The following is a 21,453-nucleotide window of genomic DNA, read 5'->3' on the forward strand; positions in this document are numbered from 1 at the left end:
ACCAACACCAAGTAAACAAGTAAAGGCACACAAAAGTTGGTAACCCGATTTGGTGATAATCCACCTATGTCTGCGAGACAGTGTGCCTAGAAAAAATAATCCACTAATATTAAAGAGTTAAGCAATTTACAATGTTAGTACTTACCTGTAATACACAATCACTACAATGACTCACGTAAAGCTCAACTCACTAATCACCTAGGCTTCTTCTAGACGTGAGACTCCCTCTTAAGTGTAATTAAGCTTCCTCTAAGTTTGATAATATTAGTGTTAGGCACTTCATCTTTCGACAGTGTGTGAGACTCCTCTCAGTGAGATATCTTCCCCTTAGCCAGCGAACTCCCTTCACCGATGAATCTTAGGATCCCCCTAAGATGGAGAACTCCTTCTCGTTTTAGGCTCCCCCAAAGACTGAGAATCTCTTATATGGCAGCAATGGCTTAGACTCACCCTAAGATCTAATTTACCTCAAAGTGTTGCACATCAGTGGATGAAGAACTTGTACAACAAAATAGCGAGCGACATTCAAGAACATAACATTGCACAACAATGCCCGTAGGACAGAACACGTCTTGCTTGATCAACAAAAGCGAAAACCTAAAATGTTCAGCATAAATATCCTTAAATAATCAAATCTAAGAAAGGAAAAAAATTCCCATTTGGAAAAGATAAGTCGTGCCTCAATAAAGAAAAATATCAAAAAGAAAATTATAGCCAGATATTTCCAGATAAGAAAAATATCATGCAGGAAAATAAACTATTGTCTGAAACAAATGCTAAGACTTTATTTGAGACAACCGCATAAACCACTGCCTTAGAAAATCATAAAGCCAACTATTAAATCTTCAACATATTAGATCAAAACACCAAGACTAGACGGAAGCAGAGATGTGATCTAAAAAAATATATATGGAATCACACAATACAACAACAAATATATTATAAAAGAAAGGGGAAAAAATACATTTTCTAGTACAATATTTCTTTTAGTAACACCCTTATATGAATATAAAAAATGAAAGTCGGAAGTGAAAAACAAAAAAGTTACAAAATGATAGCATGATCTTTTTTTGTAACCACCATTCTACATAAAAATATTGCATTTTGACAAAATACTATTATTCATGAAACCAATAAGCCTATAATATACTTTAATGGTCGTAGGATGGCATGAGTTGAACATGCTCAAAAAATGGAGCTTGTCTGTAATGGTCTATTTACATATTCACAAAAACTAGAGTTGTCATTAAGAGTCTCGTTAGAGGTGATCTTTGTCGAAGTTAGTCACTTGAGGTAAATATTAGTATTGGTTGTCAGAGGTAGTTGTCACCGAAGTTGATCATCGAAGGTGGTATTCGTCGCAGTTGTCATTGAAGGTAGTTGTCGAAGCTCGTAGTTGGTTGTCAGAGGTGGTTTTGTTGGAAAATGGAGTTGGTTATCAAAGTTGGTCGTACAAAGGTGGTTGTCAAAGGTGGTTATCGAAACCTGGAGTAGGTCATCAGAGTTAGCGACGCGAAGATGGTCGTTAGAGTTGATCACCGTAGTTGTTGTCAGAGGCGGTTGTCAGAGTCCAAAGTTGATTGTCAGAGTTGGCCGTGTGAAGGTTGTTATTGGAGTGTGGTAGTGGTAGTCACTGACGATGGCCGACGGGTGGAGTTATTGAAAATATTAGGAGGAGGGAGAGTTGGTAAAAAATTACCAACTCAACTCACGTTGGTGAGTCAAACACCCTCCTAAGTTTAAAGGGTAATTTATTTTTGTTTTCTCGATCTAGCAAGTGAGAAAATTTGAACTTTCAACATGTTAATTACTAATAAACTATACTCAATTTAACGTTTAATTTTAGATCTGACGAATATAAAGTTTAGAAAGAAAATGTATAAATTGAAGTGTCGAGGGATAATAATTGACAATTTACTTTTAAAACAAAACAAATATATGAAAAAACTGATAATTAATCTATGATTTAATATTAACATATCAAACCAATATGTTAGTGATATTAACATGATTTTCGTACTAGAGATAGAAAAAAAAAAAAAAAGAACATTTTCTTAACATATCAAATCAATCTCTCATCTCTACTAAAAAAAAGAACATGAGTACATCAAAGATCCTAGGTATTCTAAATACTATCCAAATTTTGTCAAAATAAATGGCGGATTATGGCATTTCCCCCCACAAAATTTCAACAAAATTTATAATGTTTATCAAGGCATGATGTTGCCAAAGGAAACGAGGGAATCGAAGCTTTTGGACTTTCCTACTGAAGAAGAAGAATAAGCTGTGCGTGCGCTCGCAACTCGTTTCTTCAACCCGACACCACCGATAACTCGAAGGGTATGTGTTCGAATTCAATTTCATTACCTTCTGTTAATCATTTTTCTATGCTGCAAACCTGCACCCGAGTTTTCCTTCTGGGTAATGGCAGAATTTTCGAGGGTTGAATTTTTTCCGGGGGAAATACGAGTCTTACTTTCAGTTTGAATTCGTTTTCAGTCGTTTTCGAGTTTCTGAATCTTGGGTAACTTCTTTTGCTTAATGGGTAGTTAGGGTTGTGCATTTTCTTTGCTTATGTTTGATTTGGATTCAGTTTTCTTGGGTCTGTTCCTGTTTCATTTATTTTTCGAACTTGGTTGAGAATACATGATTTTAATAAGTTTTTGATCTGGGGAAGAAGAAAATTTGTTTTCGTGGAGGTGGGTTTGAGTTAATTACTCATTCAACTGACAATTGGTGAATGGTGGTATTGATCACATATGCGTAGGGCTGTATTATGCTCATTCATATGCTGGTGCTTCTGGATCTTGGCAGGTTTGCGAATGGACTTTTTGGTGGTTGTTTTCTAGCACAGGCACTTTGATTGTTTGGAAACTGGTATCGTCGTGGGAGTTGAACTTTTAGATTCCTGAAGTGATGTGGACGAATATTTTCAAAATTGTATGTTCCTTAGCCCATTCGATTTAGATCTATCCCTAATTTATATGCATGGTATTCCCTTGTTTTAATTCTGTCATTTTTCTGCGTTGAATTTCTCTTTATGTTTGTTCTCATAATGGGAACTTCAAACTTGGTTACTTACTGGTGCTTTGCACATTTTCCTCTTATTACTGAGCATGATCAGTGACATAAGTTATGGAAACTGTACAATCTCGAAAAACTCAACTGCAATTGTACGATGGAGCGGGATTGCCTTCTTTTGAATGAACTTGGTGGTTAAGCTATAGATACGTCATATACATGTTTTTGCTAATTTAGTTTATTGAAATCCTTTAGAAGATCTATATTGGAACGTTCTGGCACTTCAGATGTGGTCCATTAGAAACTGAAATCTATATCAATGCTTTTAAGGTGATGCTGGGCAATAGATTAGGCAGGGTGAGCATGAACACTCAATATTTTGTCATCGTAAGTGCCTCAAAGAGGTGCTTGTGTCTCCTGTTTGTTTCCTTCTAATTGTTTTGTTTTCCCCGTTTGGAACTTAGCAAAGAAAGTTTTTTGTTTTGCATCATGGTTACTTGGCTGAAATATTCTTACTCCCTAAAAGGCAGCATCTTTGGCAAAAAAAAAAAAAAAAAAAAAAATGCCAATTCCTGAATTTTAGTCTATGAAAAGAATATTGTCTTCTCAATTGCTTTGTTTTGACTGTGCACATGCATGTAATCTATTTATCAGGTACAACTTTCCATTTCTAGAAAGTTTGCTTCACTATTCTTAGGCTAATCCTTCGATACATTTTATTTTTGAGTTTATTGCATTTGTATATTTACTGTTAATGCTCTCTACTTTGATTTTGTCATAGGGGGGTCTACATCAAATATCATGGTTCCAGTTTCTGCCTAATGAATCTGATTTGGTTACTTTACCAGATAAAAGGTTAAAACTTACTGAACCCGTTCCTTAGATTAACATTTAGGAGTTTTTTTGGGTGGTCTTCCACTTTGTTAACTATGCTAAAATTAGGCTTTTGGTGTTGAAAGTGCGAAGGTTGAGCACAATGATGCTGCCACATTCTTGGTGCTTTCATCACATGTGCAATTACAGAAGGAAGGATTTCTAAGCACTTGGACCAACTCATTTGTAGGGCCTTGGGACCCATCTCAGGGTTTGCATAATCCCGGTGAGAAATGGAAATGTGGATGCAATATGTATTTTTTATTTATCTGCCTAATCTATTTTTCTTGTCTAACGTTTGGTAATTTGGCACACCCAGATGAGAAAATTAAACTATGGCTTTTTCTACCTGGGCGCCATTCCTCTGTTGTTGAAACTGCTCAAGCAGCTGTTTCCAAGTTAAGGGGTATGTGCTACTCATGAAGGCATTGTCGATGGTTTAATGAGTTATACAACTTTTTTATGTATTCAATGCATGAACTTGGCTATAGTTCACTCAAATTAATTTATTCTTGTTTCACTTTATGTACAAACTTGACTACTCTTGAACTCATTCTCCATGGTTAAAATGGCCTGTGTTCCACTCATCATTTATGCTCTGTGGCAATGTCTTTCTTCACCATAGTTATTGCATCTGGACTGTGGATCTCTCCTGGGGATTCAGAGGAGGTTGCAGCTGCCCTTTCTCAGGCATTACGAAATTGTATCGAAAGGTTATTTATTTTGGCACGCTGATTATACGCCGTGTTATTTGTTTATTCATACTCAAAGCTAACTTACCTGAGATTGGCAGAGCCCTAACTGGACTTTCATACATGAGGTTCGGAGATGTTTTCACAAAATATCACTACATGCAAAGTGAAGAATTATTCAGGTTTCTCTTTAATTCTTGTCAGCTTCTTGTAATCTTTCTTTTATATTGCTGCTGTGGACTTAGCAAAAAATAGTTGATTATGTTTCTATGTGATGCCAACTTTGGTGCAACCATATAGGTCTGACATGTACATTGTCAGTGCAGCAAGCTGTATAGTTAAGTCTTGAGTCTGGGTGTTCCCTGTTTTTGTCTTTGGCTTGCTGTTTTTTCTTTATGCCTTTGTTTTATTTAGTTTTATCTCAATGAAAGTAGGTTTTCTGATTAAAGAAAAACAGTACATGGGAGCAAGTTTTACTGAGATGCAAAATTTTATAGAGTCGCTCAATTGGCGGTAGAATCAAGTTCAAGCAAAATTTTAGTGGGTAGTGAGATAGATTTCTTCCTTAATTTGATTGGTCTGTTAGGGATTAAGGTATAGTTATGAATCTTTTTGACATACTGATGTAGTGGAGTTTGGGTAGTCTAATTAGGAAAGAACCTTAAAAGTGATTTGTGTAAATCCAATAGTGAGTTGTCTAGGGTTTGTTTTGCTTCCTGAATGGCTTCTGCCAAAGATGGGATGTTAGATCTGGTAAAGGGTTGAGGGAGTTATATGTCACCTACACCGTGTGTCTGACTTCTAAAAAGAGAAGTAAAAACACACTTCTATTCTTCAAATTTTTAACAAGATTAATGTAAAACACTGAAAAAAAAAAAAAAAAAAAAAAAAAACCAAAACAACACGTTGAAGCCATATAAAGCTGGGCCCTGGGGAATTAGTATGCACCTTTTCAACTGAAATGACCCAAATGGTGGTTTGAGGGTATAATTTTGTCAAATTTCTCCAAGTGTTTATTTTTTTGGAAGTTGAAGGTTAAATGCGGGATCATTGTAGTTGGAGTATGTTTTATTGTATACTTTTCTTTTAATCCTTTTCATCAACTTTCTACTTTTGTTCTTACCTTGGTTTCCAAGTTTTTCTTTTTCTAAAAAGATCCTTGTTCGATCTTTTTTTTTCACTGATGGATACCAATGGTCAGGAGAGGGCAACCTACGATGGAGTTCATATTTGCTGCTACTGAGGAGGCAATCTTTGTGCATGTCATTTTATCTGCAAAGTAAATTCCCCTTCCCCCCCCCCCCCCCCCCCCCCCCCCCCCCCCCCCCCCCTGTTTTAAGATGCTGACCATGCAGGTTAAGTTGATAATTAACTGATCTTTTTATTTTTCCTAGACATATTCGAGCACTATCAAATGCAGAGATTGAAAGAGTATTGAAGCATTCTGCTCACAATTCCTGTCTTGGACTTCCAGGTTAGCTGGGAAATTCAAACTGTAGGACAGTGTTGTAATTTCCTTGTGGTTGATAATTTTGTCACTAAATATTTCTTAGTTAGTTTCATCTTAAAGAAGTTTCTTAGTCGATAATTTCTCTATAAATACAGGCTTTAGGTTCTTGTGTTAGATAATAGAATAATGAATGCATTTGTGAATTCTTAGAGAGAGCTTGTTAAAACTCGAATTAGAAAAAACCATTCAAGCAAGTGGTTTTTAGCTTCTTCAGGAGTTTATTCGGAGTTTGTCTGGAAAGGCTTGAAAGATTATTTGTAAGCGAACTTTTTCGTTGGCTAGATTGGTTTGATTCCACTAATTTAAAGGTGTCCTCTTGGTGTTCTCTGTCCTAGCCTTTTGTTGGTTTCTCTCCATGATATTTGTTTAATTTTCAGTTTTTGATCTCTCCCATTAGAGTTTATATATCTTGAACATTAGTCTCTTTTCATTTTATCACTAAAAAGTTTTTTTTTCTTTTGGTTAAAAAAGATTTTTTTTGAGTGCTTTGGCTTGAACACAATAGGACAAAAGAGATGTTTTTGACATAGCTTAAAGTTTTTCTTCTCTGCCTTCTTTTGAAGGAATCCAAAGCATGTCAAAGTATTGTAAATGTCATACATATTCGAGGTACTCTCGTAATGGGTCTTTACTTTCTTTCCTTTGTAAATCAGGAGGAATTGTGAGTCGTGACTATTTAATTCTACCATTATTTGTAATTAAAATATCCTCAATTGTTTAATGCCTGAACTTTTTGTCCTTTTGACTTCAGTTTTGCTAGCTTGAAGTGCATATGTTAGGATGATATTTATTTTTCATTCTTCATTCACAGATTTTTTTTTTTTTTTTAATGTTCTTTTATTTTCAGTGATTGTTTCGCCTCATGGAATTCGAGGTAGGTTTACTGGATGTTGTGCCAGTGATGTTGTGAAACGGATATATTCCAGGTATTACATTATATGCTGTATGCTTTTCACTTGGCAGAATTCTCTCTGTATTTTCTATAATGTTAGCCGTTGTTTTTATTTTCTTTTTTGATTTGTGTGAACAGTTCTGGCAAGTCTAGGACTTCATATGGATTTGTAGGTTTACCCCATCATGTCTCTCAAGGTGGCTGCCAGTCAAAAGGGCAAAATTGCTATGTTGAAGTTACCCTAGGGTGCCCTAAATCAGTGAGTGAGAAGCCTCTGCAATCCAATTCAAATTACACAAAAAACATATCAACGCCTCAAGTTACAGAATCTCTTACTGGACGATGTGATCTGAAAGGATCGTCAAACCATTTATCTTCTCATAAAAAGACTTTTATCTATCCATCCGAAGCAGTGCTTGTTTTGTTATTGCAAACGTCATTTGCCAGGTCTTCTTTGAAAAGGTAGTTACCAAAGCTTGCACTGTTTGTCTTCTTTGAAGTGCTTCCAATTTAAAAGATAGAAGGAGAACCCTTTGGTTACATTTATACGGATTTTGTGCAATTTTTTAAATGGAAGTAATAACTGGATTTTCCTTAGTGGCCACTTGTTGAAAGACAAAGGTAAATTACTTTGGTTAAAGTTTACGGGCTTCCCTGTGGATTTTAAAGTACAAAAGGGATGAAAAAGAATTTGAAGTATTGTAGAAAAGCTTCTCGACAATGTTTTTGTTGTAGTTGTTGTTGGGTGGCATTTTCTCCCCTTCTTTTCTTTTTCTTTTTCTCCTTCCTCTTCCTCTTCCTTCTTCCTCCTCCTTAGAGGACACATATATTATCACTGATAATGAAATAAATGAACCAACCTCTTTTCTGACATATTATTGGTGTTCCCCCCATCATGTTACAACCTCAATATATTATCACTTTCCTCCATGATGTTACAACCTCAATGGTGTGTTCTTGGCCGGAGACAGAAAGACGACGACTGTGAGCTCTTTGTGGGGATTGATTCTTTAAGACTTTTGGGGTTGTATCAGCTCATAATAGAGGGCGGTGTTTGATGTTTAAGGAGGTGCTCTTGAATCCTCCCTTTCACAACAAAGGGAGGGTTCTTTGGCAGTCTTGATTTTTCACTATGATGTGGGGCATTTGGCTTGCTGGTAGAATTTTTCGTGGGATGGAGAGGTCGGAGGAGGATATTTGGGATTTTATTAGATTTAGTTCTTCTTTATGGGCTTCCATTAATTGAGTGTTTTGTAATTGTCAACTTAGTGTTATCTTTTTGGATTGGGACCTTTTTTTGTAATTGGGTGGGTTTTTTTGGATTTTGGTAGATCCTTTCATCTTATTACTCAATGAAAGCTCGGTTTCTTGTTTTAAAGAAATGAAGCTTGGTTGGGCGTATGTTTCTGGTCTAATCACACAAAAACCTTTTGCCTTGTTGCACTGCTCTGCTATGAAGCTTGGTTGGGCGTATGTTTCTGCTATTTGGTGGCGTTTGTTTTTTCTACTAACTTTGATGTTGAACTTTTCAGATTTTGGCTGCAAAACTGGATAGGACCCTCATTACCTGGTTCATCTTTCTACGTGCATTGGTAAGGATTTCATCGCATAGCATCTGACTGAAGTTATATGTTATTAGATTAAGAAATACTATTTTATCATGTGCATATTGCTTGGATGTTATTGTGTGCATGTTGAGCTGGATCCTAACATAATATTTTGCGTTGTCTACTTTTCGAAAGTTCATTCAAAAGTAGAATTGATATCGACTTGGAAAAGTGCGTGTGTGTGTATATATATATAGTGGTTATAGATAGGAAACCATTATTTGTTTTTAGAAAAAGAACAGTGCAGAAGACAAAGGGAAACAACAAACAAGACATCCCAAGTCTACGGCAAAAAGAGGTTTCAAAAATACCCTCCAATCACGTCACTATGTTATAAATTGTTTTATTTCCAAGAATCAACGATGACAGCTATCATATAGTGATTTCTTGTTTTTGTTTATTTGTTTGTTTGTTGTTGTTGTTGTTGTTGTTTTTTTTTTTTTTTTTTTTTTTTTTTTTTTTTTTTTTTTTTTTTTTTGAATAAGAAAAAAATTTCATAGATATATGAAGTTTTGCAACATTAGGGAGGAAATCTGAAGGAGAAGTTAAAATAAACTTCTCTATTTGGAGAAAAGAGTAGAGCAGCTATATAAATGGAAAGAAATAGAGTATTTATACCAAGATATAGCTAAATAGACAACATAATAAAAAGATTATCAAAAGATCTTTCCTTATCATTGATAACCCTTTGGTTTTGATTGATGCAAGTGGTTTAAAGAAAACCCAAGCTGGGTGAACCCATAGAAATTTTTTCCTTATCTGAGAAAGGGTGGTCGGTTAGGGTATGGTGAAGGAGACTTGTAGATTACATGGGAGAGCTGTGGACCATTTGAAAGATGAAAAAATCTCCTTCCAAAATCTGTCATAATACATGCTAGCAATAAAGCTTTGCTTCTGTGTTTCAGCATCATTTTTTGCAAAATGGGCAGTTTATACGAATTTATTTGAAAAAGAAAAAAAGAACAACAATAATGTAGTGACATGGCAAGGTTGCATTTCTTCTTCTTAATGCGTGTTTTTCGTTATCCTTTCTTTATAAGAAATATATCTATTAAGAAAAAAAATTAGCCACATGTCAAATTCTTAAATCACCGATTGACCCAAAAGCTTAAGCTGATGGGTGAAAGTGGGTTTAATTATATATCATCTAACACTCTCCCTTGTGGGCTTGAAATACAAAGAAGATCCAACAAGTTGAAAGAAATATTAATTGGAGAGGAACAATATTGCAAGAGTTTGAACACATGACCTTTTGGACCATCTATTCTGATACCATCTTAAATCACCAATTGACTTCAAAACTTAAGCTGATGGGTGAAGGCAGATTTAATTATATATCACTAACACAAATCTATATGAGTTTTTTTATTCAAAGGTATATTTTCATTTATATGTTTTCTTTCTTGCTAAGGTTTTAAGTTGGTAACTTTCGTGTATGTTTTTGAAGAGGTTTCATATCTCTATATTAGTGGCATTCATAAAAGATTGTCTATAGTAGTAGTGATTGGAATAAATATTTAAATTTTATTAACCAGTTTCTACTTATGGTTGTTGTGGTTTCTGTAGCAATGGAAATGTAGATTATATGGAAGGGTTGTGGACTGAGACTGATAAAATACGTTCACAGCATGGTTACGATAGTAGCAGCAATAGTAACAGTAGCAGCATTGGTAGCATAAGCAGTAGTTCTAGTGATAGTGATTGCAAGACTGGAGCCAGCGAACTTGAAGCAGATGCTGATTCCTTATCTTGTAGGCAGTCTGGATTGTCTTCAAATGACCAGTCAGCAAACAGTCAAAAATTGGTAAGCTCGATTAATGTTCTTAGAATTAGATTTTATTTTCTGTAAGTAGTTGTATATGATTAAGGACCCTGCAAGTTCGACTTAATGTTTTGGCATGGGAACACCTAAATTTGGGGATGATGTTAGATTGTCACTATATGCCATGCTGGTTTATGATTTCATTTTGATTTGTACTTCTTAGACTAAAAAGAAGTTCCAAGAATTATTATTCACCTGAACAGTAATCGGTAACTTGTGCCCTATTTGGTTACAAAAATGGCATTAAATTTTTGTCTAACATGTTGATATTTTCACATATCCTTGGATTCAACATCAACATTGACATAAGGGGAGAATCAACATTTCCAGTTTATCATTAAAAAAATTCATAAAACATAAAAATAAGCAACAAAATAATGTAAATATAATATAAATAATTGACATCTTAATTTTTTACCTTTATGTTTAGAAAGTGGTGAAGATCTGCAGAATGTTTTCTTTGATTGCTCTTATTCAAGCAAATGCTGGAGAAAGCTCTTCTAGTTCAATTTTCGTTAGATTTTTCGAATAGAGCATAAGCAACAACATCTCCCACATTCTGACTGGCCCAATTCTATTTCCTAAGGCACAAATTATTTGGTCAAACTATGGCTAAAACCTTGATTTCAGGAATTTAGTTTGAGCAAAATCATTGAGTCTTCCCCAACAGGTCATTGATTGGTCTAATCGGTTTGGATTGGCCCATTTGTTAGCTTCTTATTGGTGCTCTCAGTCAAAGCTTTTAGTTGATTATTCTTTTCAAGACATCTTAACTGGAGGGTTTTTATTTATTTCTTCATTGTAATTAGCTAATTGTGTCTTTATCTTTTGCTTCATGCTGTAAATAGATAAGATGAGAGTACTATGAGAGTGTCAACCTAGTTGAGATGTCCAGGAGCACTTGCTGATCTTTAGTCCTTCAGATTACTATGCTTATTATTATTTTGTATTCTTGAATTTGGAACTTTGAATCTAGAGTATTAGTCTCTTTTCATTATATCAATGAAAAGTTTGTTTTCGTTTTTTAAAAAAAACTTGTTTACAAAGTGTAAAATGTTTATTTATTAATCTAAATATACATTTTTATTTTTTATTTTTGAAATCTTCCTATATTTATAATCTTCCTAGTAATTTTCATGGACAGACATTTTGTCGATACTTTCATGGACATTTCCGTAAAATTGAGACTTCGACATTTCCGTTGACATTGATTGGTCACGATATTTCTTTTAAAAATGGAGCTTGTTTCTTGACTCTCTTTATCCAAATTCCTCACTTTTAAAAAATTCTTTTCCACACTGGCAAAATTTTAAAAAAGAGAACATTTTCTTAAAAATAATTGCATAATTTGAATACATTTTAAAACATGATTACAAAGAAATTGTTACTATACTGGCCTGCCTTCTAAAAGTAGAAAACCAATAGCAAAATCATTACCCAATGGGTATTTATGTTTTCTCTTGTGGAGGAAACTCTATGGTTCTTGTTTTTGAGGTGGAAACCATCTTTCTGTTGGATTCTAGCGTGGTATTAATTCTTTATTCTTTAGTCTTTCTTTTCTTCATTTGGTGGGGGATGGGGAGCTAGAGGAGCTATAGCCTAGGAACAATTGTATCTTTTTCATTTTATTTTATTCTTTGATTTTTAGTTGAACAACTGTTGGTCGAGAATCAAACCATCAACCTTTTTTTTGGTAATTGGGGCCTTCATCCACTAAGCTATGCTTAGATTGGCAGAACAATTGCACTTTAACCAATACGAAATGGACCTTCAATAGATTCTTAGGCGCTATCTTCCCATCGGCTCTCTTGATGTTATTTGCTGTAACAAATTATAGTCTTAATGATATCTTGACTAACTGGAGAGCTTTTTTCATCACTCTTTTGATAGGATTTTTTTACAAGGTTCCCCTTTTGTTTGTAATATTACATATCATCATTGAAAATCATTTTTTTCTATTAAAAAAAGAATATTGCTCATGCTGCCTCTAGATTTTTGTAAAATCTACTAATATCTTCTATTGGACGATCAAACTGTTTATTTGTCAGGGTATTAAGCGGCCTCGTTCAGGGATGCCAGATGCGTTAGATCAAATGGGTACGGGTGCTCAAATTCAAGATGCTTTCAAATCTGATTTTACTTCCACCGAGCTCAACAATTGCACTATTACAGGAGTTAGTAGTGAGCTGATTGGATCTCCTTGGGACTGGGATGACGATGACCGGGGTGGGGACGACATTGAAGATCTCCTTTTGCATTTTGGGGGATTTGGAGACTTCTTTGAGAATGATGTTTTGCCTTTTGGGGAGGTATTTTCCACGTGTCTTGTGAAATGTTCTGCTGCAGGATGATTATAAGATAGTTGTTATTTGTTGCATGTTAAGTTTCTTGTGATGCACAATAGCTCAAAACAAACTTGAATCTCAAAGTAAGCTATATAAGATGGTTAGTTTTTTATTTTCTTTCCTGATCTGTTTATTGAAGTTAATATGGCCCTTGAGTTACTTCATTAACCTTTAAAAATTTCCTTTCCGTTCATATCCTCCGGGAGAAAAGATCCTCATTGGAACGAAATTTGAGCTTAACTGCAAAAATCATTTTGGATTATTAAAATCTACCATCAATTTTGATAATTTGGCTCTGATGTGTGATGATAACTTATTATTATTATTATAAAAGTAAAAACCTTTTGATAAGAAATCTAATGGATTTTATTATTTTGTAACCCACTATAATTTTTTCACTCCCTCAATCTTTCTCAGTCAAGCTGAAGGCAATCTGTTTCTTTCCCCCTCTTAATATTCTTGCTGATTGTATGAGTATGATCTTGGAGCTCATCATGATATTATCTTCTGAAGCCTCCAGGAACTGCAGAGTCACAATCTCTTATGTTTTCTGCTCCGGACTACACTGATGTAGGTAACAGTCCAGTTGGGGTCATGGATGTTTCTGATCAGATGCTTTTGCCCGTGGGGTTTCCATCCTTCGATAACTTCAACCCAACTGTTCCAATGACGACAGAGGAGGCTTTAAGCAAAGATCATGAAGTCACAAACAATGCATTGTCCTCAGTAACAGCCAACCAAACTTCAGTGTCTTCTGGGGAGTTTGATCAAATTACTAAAGCTGAAGCTCTGATGACACTTGCTCCAGAATATGGAGCAGTTGAAACTCCTACAAGTGAGTTTTCTTCATCAATCTTCCGAAGTCCATATGTTCCAAAATCTCGGGAGCTAGAGAGTTCAAACTTAAGCACAAACAGTTACATATATGGTGCAACACCACCGTCTTCACCCCATTTTGATAGGTCGGATGAGAAGAGTGGTATCTCCTCAAATACAAAACCATCTAATGTTCTACAGGCAAAAAACTATTATACACATGTCGACAATGTGAAAGAGAAACATGTAAGAAAATCAGCTGCCTGTAAGAACAGCATCTCTACATCTGATGGGCTGACATCATCTCTCTCAAATCACAATGCTGTCAAATCTGCACAAAGGAAAACGACCGAGGACAGTGTCAAAGCCGATTGTTTATTTATGTCACAGAAGCACGTTCTTGCAATGGAAGTTGAATGCTTAATGTTCCAAGCTTCTATGTGCAGAGTACGGCATACCCTGCAGTCTTCTGGTAGTTCCACAGTTTCTGGTACAAATCAGCTATCTAGTGATCCAAGTACTATTACAGATTATATGGCAAATGAGGTGAAGAAGAAAGATAATATTCCAATTAGAATAGCCGGAGATGTTGATGGGGGGATACTTGATGGACACCTTAATGCACCTGTTGGTGTTTGGCGGTCTGTTGGAGTTCCCAAGGTTCCAAAGCCCTCAAACTCACCTAGTATGGAGCTTGGGTCATCCTTACCCCACAATTCTTTCCATGAGGATGGAGTGCTCTCTTATGGGCAAAGACAACCACTTCAGGAGCTCCTTGATGCCTTCCCCTTACTTGTCCAGCAGGCTACTTCTTTTGTTGACCTCGCCTTGGATGCAGATTGTGGTGATGGCCCATATGGCTGGCTAGCATTGCAGGAACAATGGAGGAGGGGATTTCCATGTGGGCCATCAATGGTTCATGCAGGCTGTGGAGGAACCTTAGCCTCTTGCCATGCATTGGACATTGCAGGTGTGGAGTTAGTGGATCCTCTCTCTGCTGATGTAAGTGTATTTTCCTCTTATTCCTCTTAGTTGCTATTGCATGCACACAATTTCCTATCTTATATTTATATTATAGACCTCGACTTTATTGTTATAATTTGTTAAAGGTATTGTTCATGCTTACTATCTTGTTATCATCATATCTGCATTCAACAAAAATAACTTCTGTATGTTTCCTAAGTTTTTTTTTTTCCCTTTTCTTTTCTTTTTAGTCATGTCCGGTATTATTACTTTACTGTTACTGTTATATAATCGCGTCTGTGTGTGGTGTTCTTTGTTTTTCCTTGCCATGCTGGCTTATTGATGAGATGTAGCTTTAAAGATGTTCTGCTGCGTTATTGCTGAATTATCTTCCAGGTTTATGCTCCGTCGGTAATGAGTTTGCTGCAGTCTGACATGAAAACAGCCTTGAAATCTGCATTTGGCACTTTGGATGGGCCATTATCTGTAATTGATTGGTGCAAAGGTCGTGGTCAATTAGGTGATTCAGGAAGCATGGGCGATGGATTATCTGCCGAGTCTACTGTAAATGAATCTAAAGATTCTTCATGTACTGTTATGCAAAATATTGGAGAGCCCATAAGCCCCTCACATTCTTCTGCTAGTGGATCATCTAGTCTCAAAGGTATGGATGTTATAATTTATACAAAATGAAATGTTTAGTTCAGTGGATCATGCAATTTTCTGATACTGTAGGTGGTACCACGATGGATAATTCCAAAATGGATGAAACTTCCCAAAGGAGATCACACCAAGAAATCTGCAGTTCAGGATCCGACCAGCAACTGCCTTCCCGGCTGAGGCCAACAGTTATTGTTCTCCCATCACCTGCAATACTTGTTGGGTATGGATTTGATTATTTAATCGCCTTCTTTGTTCTTAGAGGTTAAGTTCATATTTAGGATATCCTGATCTGTTTTGTTTGCTAAACATTATGTACTTTCATAGGCTATTTAGTATCACGCATAGAATATTACTCTATAGCTTTTAAATGATGGCTGCACATTCAAGTTGATGTCACTATTAGAAGATTACTCCTCTGTACTATGTGTGAATGGCGTTCATTGCATTTTTTATTTTTCACTTAAAGAACTATAGATTTTTTGGCCTTTCGTTTAAAATTGTTAAATATCTTTTTATCATAGATTGCTTAGGCCCCTGTCATGCAAATGCCATGGAATTATCTGTTATCAAACTGCAAAATTGTATGTCCATGTTTGAGGAAGAAACTATTAATAAGCAAAACAATCAATGGTATTTCAAAAAAAAATAAAAATAAATAAATCAATAGACTGAAGCAAGGAAATCCTAATATCTCGCATAGACTGAGATCCATGATTAGACATTCTTGAATATTTATTATTATTTTGGTGGATAACAAGTCTATTCTTAGATGGTTAACCATTAAAAACTGTTTAATCATAGTCTGGTGCGTATGTGAAATAAAAAGTGAGTTTGTAGAGATTTTAGGTTCATTTGTTCAGTTATGCATCTGTGGGAGGTTCTCTTATATTTTCATTTAGATGAGCTACTGTTATCAATATCATCCAGTGAGAAAAAATGATGATATGTAAACAGGTACCAAGATGATTGGCTTAAGACATCTGCCAACTCTCTGCAACTTTGGGAAAAGGCCCCTCTTGAACCTTATGCTGTACAAAAACCAGTAAGTTGATTGAAATCTGAACAGGTGGCATCTACAAGGCACTATTTGTCTTCTTGCGCATATTTATTTACATGGTATAGATACTGAAATGATAATATCATTTGTACCCTTTTAGTGACATGGATTTTTATTTTATTAAATGTTGCAGATAAATTATTGCGTCATTTGTCCAGATATTGATCCTCTTGCATCAGCCGCTGCTGATTTTTTCCAACAACTAGGAACAGGTTAGTAGTGATTTGTTATTTAACTAATTAAGATGCAGAATTAGTTATTTAGAAGGCTACCGGTTAGAAAGTAATTCTGATCTAGTTTAGTATTTTCCATCCGACCGTTTAAGAAGGAATATTATCCTACGGGTGATTGATCTTTTAGAAATGGATAAATACTGTTCTTATGTGGATAAAATTGTCGCTGTTGCCTTCTGATAGAGAAATTCCATAGGTCCAAACAAGATTCATCCAAAGGATTTCTTTGCTTTCACATAAGGGTTGCACAAAAAGAGGGGTTTAAGAAAAATGTACGCATTAGTTTCTTTTCGTTTTTTCAATGGGATTTGCTCGTTTCTTGTTAAAAAACTGTAGGGATCTTTTGGGAAGACCATCTCATGTCTAAGGGCAGCCATCACATCGTTCCAAACTTCCTTTTTTTCTTATATGATATATTAGAAGTTTATGTTGTTTTTCAAGCGTATTAGAGCTTTATGAGACTAAAATTAGAAACTTGTAGCTTTGTTGTAGTTTTATTAGATATGAGAGGGAGTTTTTGTAAGTGTAACTACTTTATCATGATGAAGGTTGAAATGGCATATTTGCTTTGTATTCTTTCATTTTTTTTTTCAAAATAGGAGGTTGGCTTAAGTTGGGTTTTCATTTTAGAAAGGAACCTTGATTAAACATAATCCTTTTCATATGCTCATTGCTCATTAACTGCTTTCAAATTTTTTAGCGAATTACAGTTGATTGACCAGCTTCTTCTTCGGCCTTGTTTGTCACCAGTGTATGAAACGTGCAAGCTGGGAACTCATACCCCGCATAATTTAGGGAATCAAATGGACACAGATTCTGGGAAGTGGTTGTCTTCAGGTTTAGTTCTACTTGATTGCCCCCAATCAATGAAAATTGATAGCAGTAGTGCTTCAATAGTTGGTTCAATTAGTGACTATTTGCTTTCTCTCTCAAATGGATGGGACTTGACAAGTTATCTTAGATCTCTTTCAAAAGCTTTGAAAGCTTTGAAACTCTCTCCATCCATGTCAGCCAATCCAAAAGAAGGAAGCAATGGTTCTTGCATGGTAAGACCTTTGAATATTTTCTACTTTTTTACCCATTGCATGTCCCTCAGTGTATATTATTTCCTTTCTACTTAACTCACCTACAATTTTTTGCCCACCTTAGGTACTTTATGTGATATGCCCTTTTCCTGATCCCCTGGAAGTATTGCAAACTGTCGTTGAATCTTCTGTTGCTGTCGGTTCTGTCATGCTCCAGTCAGATAGAGATAGGAGAACAATAATGTGTAGTCAGGTTGCAAAGTCGTTAAGCTGCTCAGCAGCTGTTGATGAGTCATCAGCATCAAACGTTTTAGTTCTTCAAGGGTTTACTCTACCTAAATTGGTATTGCAGATTGTGACAGTTGATGTGATTTTCAGAGTGAGTAGTCCATCAGTAAATGAACTTGTCATTCTTAAGGAGACAGCTTTTACTATTTATAACAAGGCTCGCCGAATATCACGGGGGACACCAAATGATGTGGTCCAGTCATCATCAATATCCAGTAGATCTCATTCAGTTCTATCATCAATGTCACCTTCCATTCCAGGGATGTGGAAAGACTGTGTTGGTCCTAGAATAACTGGGCATTCCCTCCCACGAGAGGGTGAAATTGATGGTACCCTGAGGTCTGGAACCTGGGATAATTCCTGGCAATCAAGGGCTGGATCATTAAGTTGTGACCCAAACCGGATCGGAGAATATTATCTTCAAGAAGATTCTTGCTACATGTTTGAACCACTTTTTATTCTCGCAGAACCTGGTTCACTAGAGCATGGAATTTCACCAATAAATCCTGTTACTCTAGGAACAGAGTCTTCTAAACCATTATCTGATGACAACAGCGGAGCCTTTTTACAGAGTACAAATTCAGCAGTAGTTATGGATATGGGAACTAGCTCTCAACTAGATGGACCTGAGATGGATGGATTTGGACAGAAGAATCCTAGCCTACACTGTTCCTATGGATGGACAGAGGACTGGCGCTGGCTAGTATGTATCTGGACAGATTCGCGAGGAGAATTGTTAGACAGTCATATATTTCCATTTGGTGGTATTAGCAGCAGGCAGGATACGAAGGGTCTGGAGTGCATTTTTGTCCAAGTTCTGCAGCAAGGCTGTATGATACTTCAGTCATGTTCTCCTGATACCAGCGTTTCCAAGCCCAGAGATTTGGTTATTGCAAGAATCGGAACGTTCTACGAACTTGAGTATCTAGGTACAGATTCCTCATATCATTATTATTTTCAGCTTTCATTATTTGTCGATACACAGAATTTTACATACTTACCCATGGCTTCGTATATTCTCAATTATTCACTTATTAGTTTAAAATCCTGAAGTTCTATTGCACAATTACGTCAACAATTTCATGCCCAGGTGATCTGCCTGGAAAGGATCCCCACTTAAATCTTTTTTCTTGATGATTTTACTACTCACTATTTTCACATACCCATCCACTTAAAATTTACAAAATTTCCGGTTGAAGATTTTCAGAAGGTAATCTTAAATTTCTGACCTGTTTTGGCTTGGAACTAATGTTGCTCTTTTTGTCGTCTTATTATGATTAGAGTGGCAGAAGGCCATTTACTCACTATGGGGATCTGAGGTGAAAAAATGGCCCTTGCAACTTCGCCGCTGCATGCCAGATGGGATATCATCAAGTACTAATGGGAGTTCCTTGCAACAACAGGAGATGAGTTTGATTCACGATAGAAACCTTTCTTCCTCCCCAAATCCTTTATATAGTCCGCATTCAAAAACTACAGGCTTTATGAAAGCTGTTATTGGACAACCTGCTATTCGAAAACAGCTAATGGGTGGTCATGCAGTGGTTGACAACTCAAGAGGATTGATTCAGTGGGTGCATAGTATTAGTTTTGTTGCAGTTTCGATGGAGCATTCTCTGCAGCTATTACTTCAAGCTGATTCACCATCTCCTGGTAAGATAAGTTGACAGTACCTGACATATGCCTTATATTCTTCAATTGATGTTTTACAGCTGCATCTTTTTTGTTCAAGTTTTGTAGATTATTACCTTTTTCTCCCCTTCTTGGTTATGTTGGGATAGTCCAGGCCTTGGGTTGGGCGTGGGTGCCCTTGGTATAGGAGAGCCCAGATTACCCAAGTAAGAAAAAAGACAGTCGCCAAATGAATACAAATTTGTATGGACTTATTCTTCTGCACTATCCCAACATACAATTATGCAAGCTTAGGGTTTGCAATCCATAAACCTAGATGTCTTAAAATCATGAGCCAAACATTCCCCATCCTCTATTAATTTATTTTTAAGGAATATTTGGGATTACGGGAATAACCATGCGTAGTCTTTTTCATCTTGTGTGTTAGAAGACCTCCAACTTAGCTTCTGGAAATTTCATGAGCAATAAATGTTTTGAGTGATTGTTTAAGTACATTGCAATAGCTGTCATATGGTCTGTCTATCATTTCAAATGTCCTGGATTTGGGTTTCTTAAGGTGCATGGAGAAATATTTGTGCAATGCATTTTAGGTTTAGCAGCAGTAACTTCTCTCAGTACTTACCTGAAGTCTTTCACAGGTGGAAATCAAAGCAGTGTACATACGGGTTTGTCCTCGTATCTTGAAGGCTTTACCCCTGTAAAATCACTTGGTTCCACATCTTCTTCTTATATACTAATCCCATCACCCAGTCTGCGTTTCCTTCCCTCTAACCCTCTTCAGCTTCCCACATGCCTCACTGCCGAATCCCCACCTTTAGCACATCTCCTCCACAGTAAGGGCTCTGCGGTTCCACTTTCCACTGGATTTGCTATTTCAAGAGCTGTACCCTCAATGAGAAAGGATTCTCGAAGCAACATGAAAGAGGAATGGCCATCAGTCCTTTCGGTTAGTCTCATTGATTATTATGGAAACAATATCACACATGAAAAGAATGTCCGCGGAATTGTCAAGCAAGTGGGAAGAAGTTCAACTGTGGAATCCAGAGACTTTGAAGTAGAGACACATTTGATTCTTGAATCTATCATAGCAGAGCTTCATGCCTTATCATGGATGACTGTGAGCCCAGCATACTTGGACCGACGAACTGCTCTGCCTTTTCACTGTGATATGGTTTTGAGACTCCGGAGGATTCTTCATTTTGCTGACACGGAGCTTTCTAGGCGTGCCGAAAAAACAAAACATTAGGATGATATCAACTGAGGTAATCCTCAGGTTGTTTCTTGCTAATTATTCTATTGAGACCGTCTTACCATGTAAAGTTATATGTATTATAATTCTTGTACATGCTAGATAGGTGGGCAATTCTTAATTATATGCTTAGTTTGTAGGAATTAGGGAAGAGAAAATTAAATCTCAGTTCAGATTTATGTGAAAAATTAGGACAGATGTATATGTAACAAAAGGGAATTGCAACTTGAAAATCAGTGTGATTGAGATCCCTTGATTTTCTCAGAATATAATCAAATGATAGAACCAGTTATATGACAGCCTCTTTTGTTACTCCCAACCAGCAGTTATCAATGACTATCATAATCAGTTTATCCGTGTCTAGATTTTGTCCCATGACCAAAAAATGACAATTTGCAGGTTAGAGATGGTATTCTGACAATATCCTTGTCTAGAGTTTGTCCATTGACTAGGGTTTTTTTTTTTTTTTTTTTTTTTTTTTAAGTTAGTATGAATTCAATGTGATAGGAGGTTCGAATCTCTAACCTCATAGTTTGTCTTATCTTGACTGGTTGATTTATGTTAGATTATCTTTATTTCAACTTTGTAGATGTGTGGGACATATTGACAGCAAAAGCTTGATTGAAAAAACAAGTATATAAATGATGGTGATCAAAGTTTTTAGAAGGAAATAAACATGGGGTAATTATGAAAATGTGGGATGTTCTTATCTGGCCTGGTTGCCACACAGCCATGTGATTTGATCCTTGGTTGTAATGATTCTCT

General features: G+C 36.1%; 1 protein-coding gene across 2 annotated transcripts; it reads left to right on the plus strand.

Annotated features, from left to right (window-relative positions):
• Positions 1 to 2,029: 2,029 nt before the first annotated feature.
• On the plus strand, positions 2,030 to 20,987 carry GCT (RNA polymerase II transcription mediator). Of its 2 annotated transcripts, XM_039024766.2 has the most exons (24): positions 2,030 to 2,340; positions 2,815 to 2,940; positions 3,803 to 3,876; positions 3,981 to 4,120; positions 4,214 to 4,300; positions 4,520 to 4,607; positions 4,688 to 4,768; positions 5,788 to 5,865; positions 5,981 to 6,060; positions 6,944 to 7,022; positions 7,127 to 7,450; positions 8,521 to 8,580; positions 10,162 to 10,399; positions 12,466 to 12,514; positions 12,590 to 12,726; positions 13,276 to 14,580; positions 14,938 to 15,205; positions 15,277 to 15,424; positions 16,159 to 16,246; positions 16,395 to 16,473; positions 17,245 to 17,540; positions 17,644 to 18,736; positions 19,089 to 19,460; positions 20,078 to 20,987. In XM_039024766.2, exons 2-24 carry the CDS (start codon positions 2,917 to 2,919, stop codon positions 20,683 to 20,685), a joined length of 5,796 nt encoding a protein of 1,931 aa, XP_038880694.2. In that variant the 5' UTR covers positions 2,030 to 2,340; positions 2,815 to 2,916; the 3' UTR covers positions 20,686 to 20,987. The 2 variants fall into 2 exon arrangements, with proteins under 2 accessions (XP_038880694.2, XP_090167357.1); XM_090311231.1 differs by having other exon boundaries at positions 12,466 to 12,726.
• Positions 20,988 to 21,453: the final 466 nt, after the last annotated feature.

The sequence above is a fragment of the Benincasa hispida genome, chromosome 2, assembly GCF_027475165.1.
Source record: "Benincasa hispida cultivar pf3 chromosome 2, pf3_genome.v1.1, whole genome shotgun sequence".
Classification (NCBI taxonomy): Eukaryota; Viridiplantae; Streptophyta; class Magnoliopsida; order Cucurbitales; family Cucurbitaceae; genus Benincasa; species Benincasa hispida.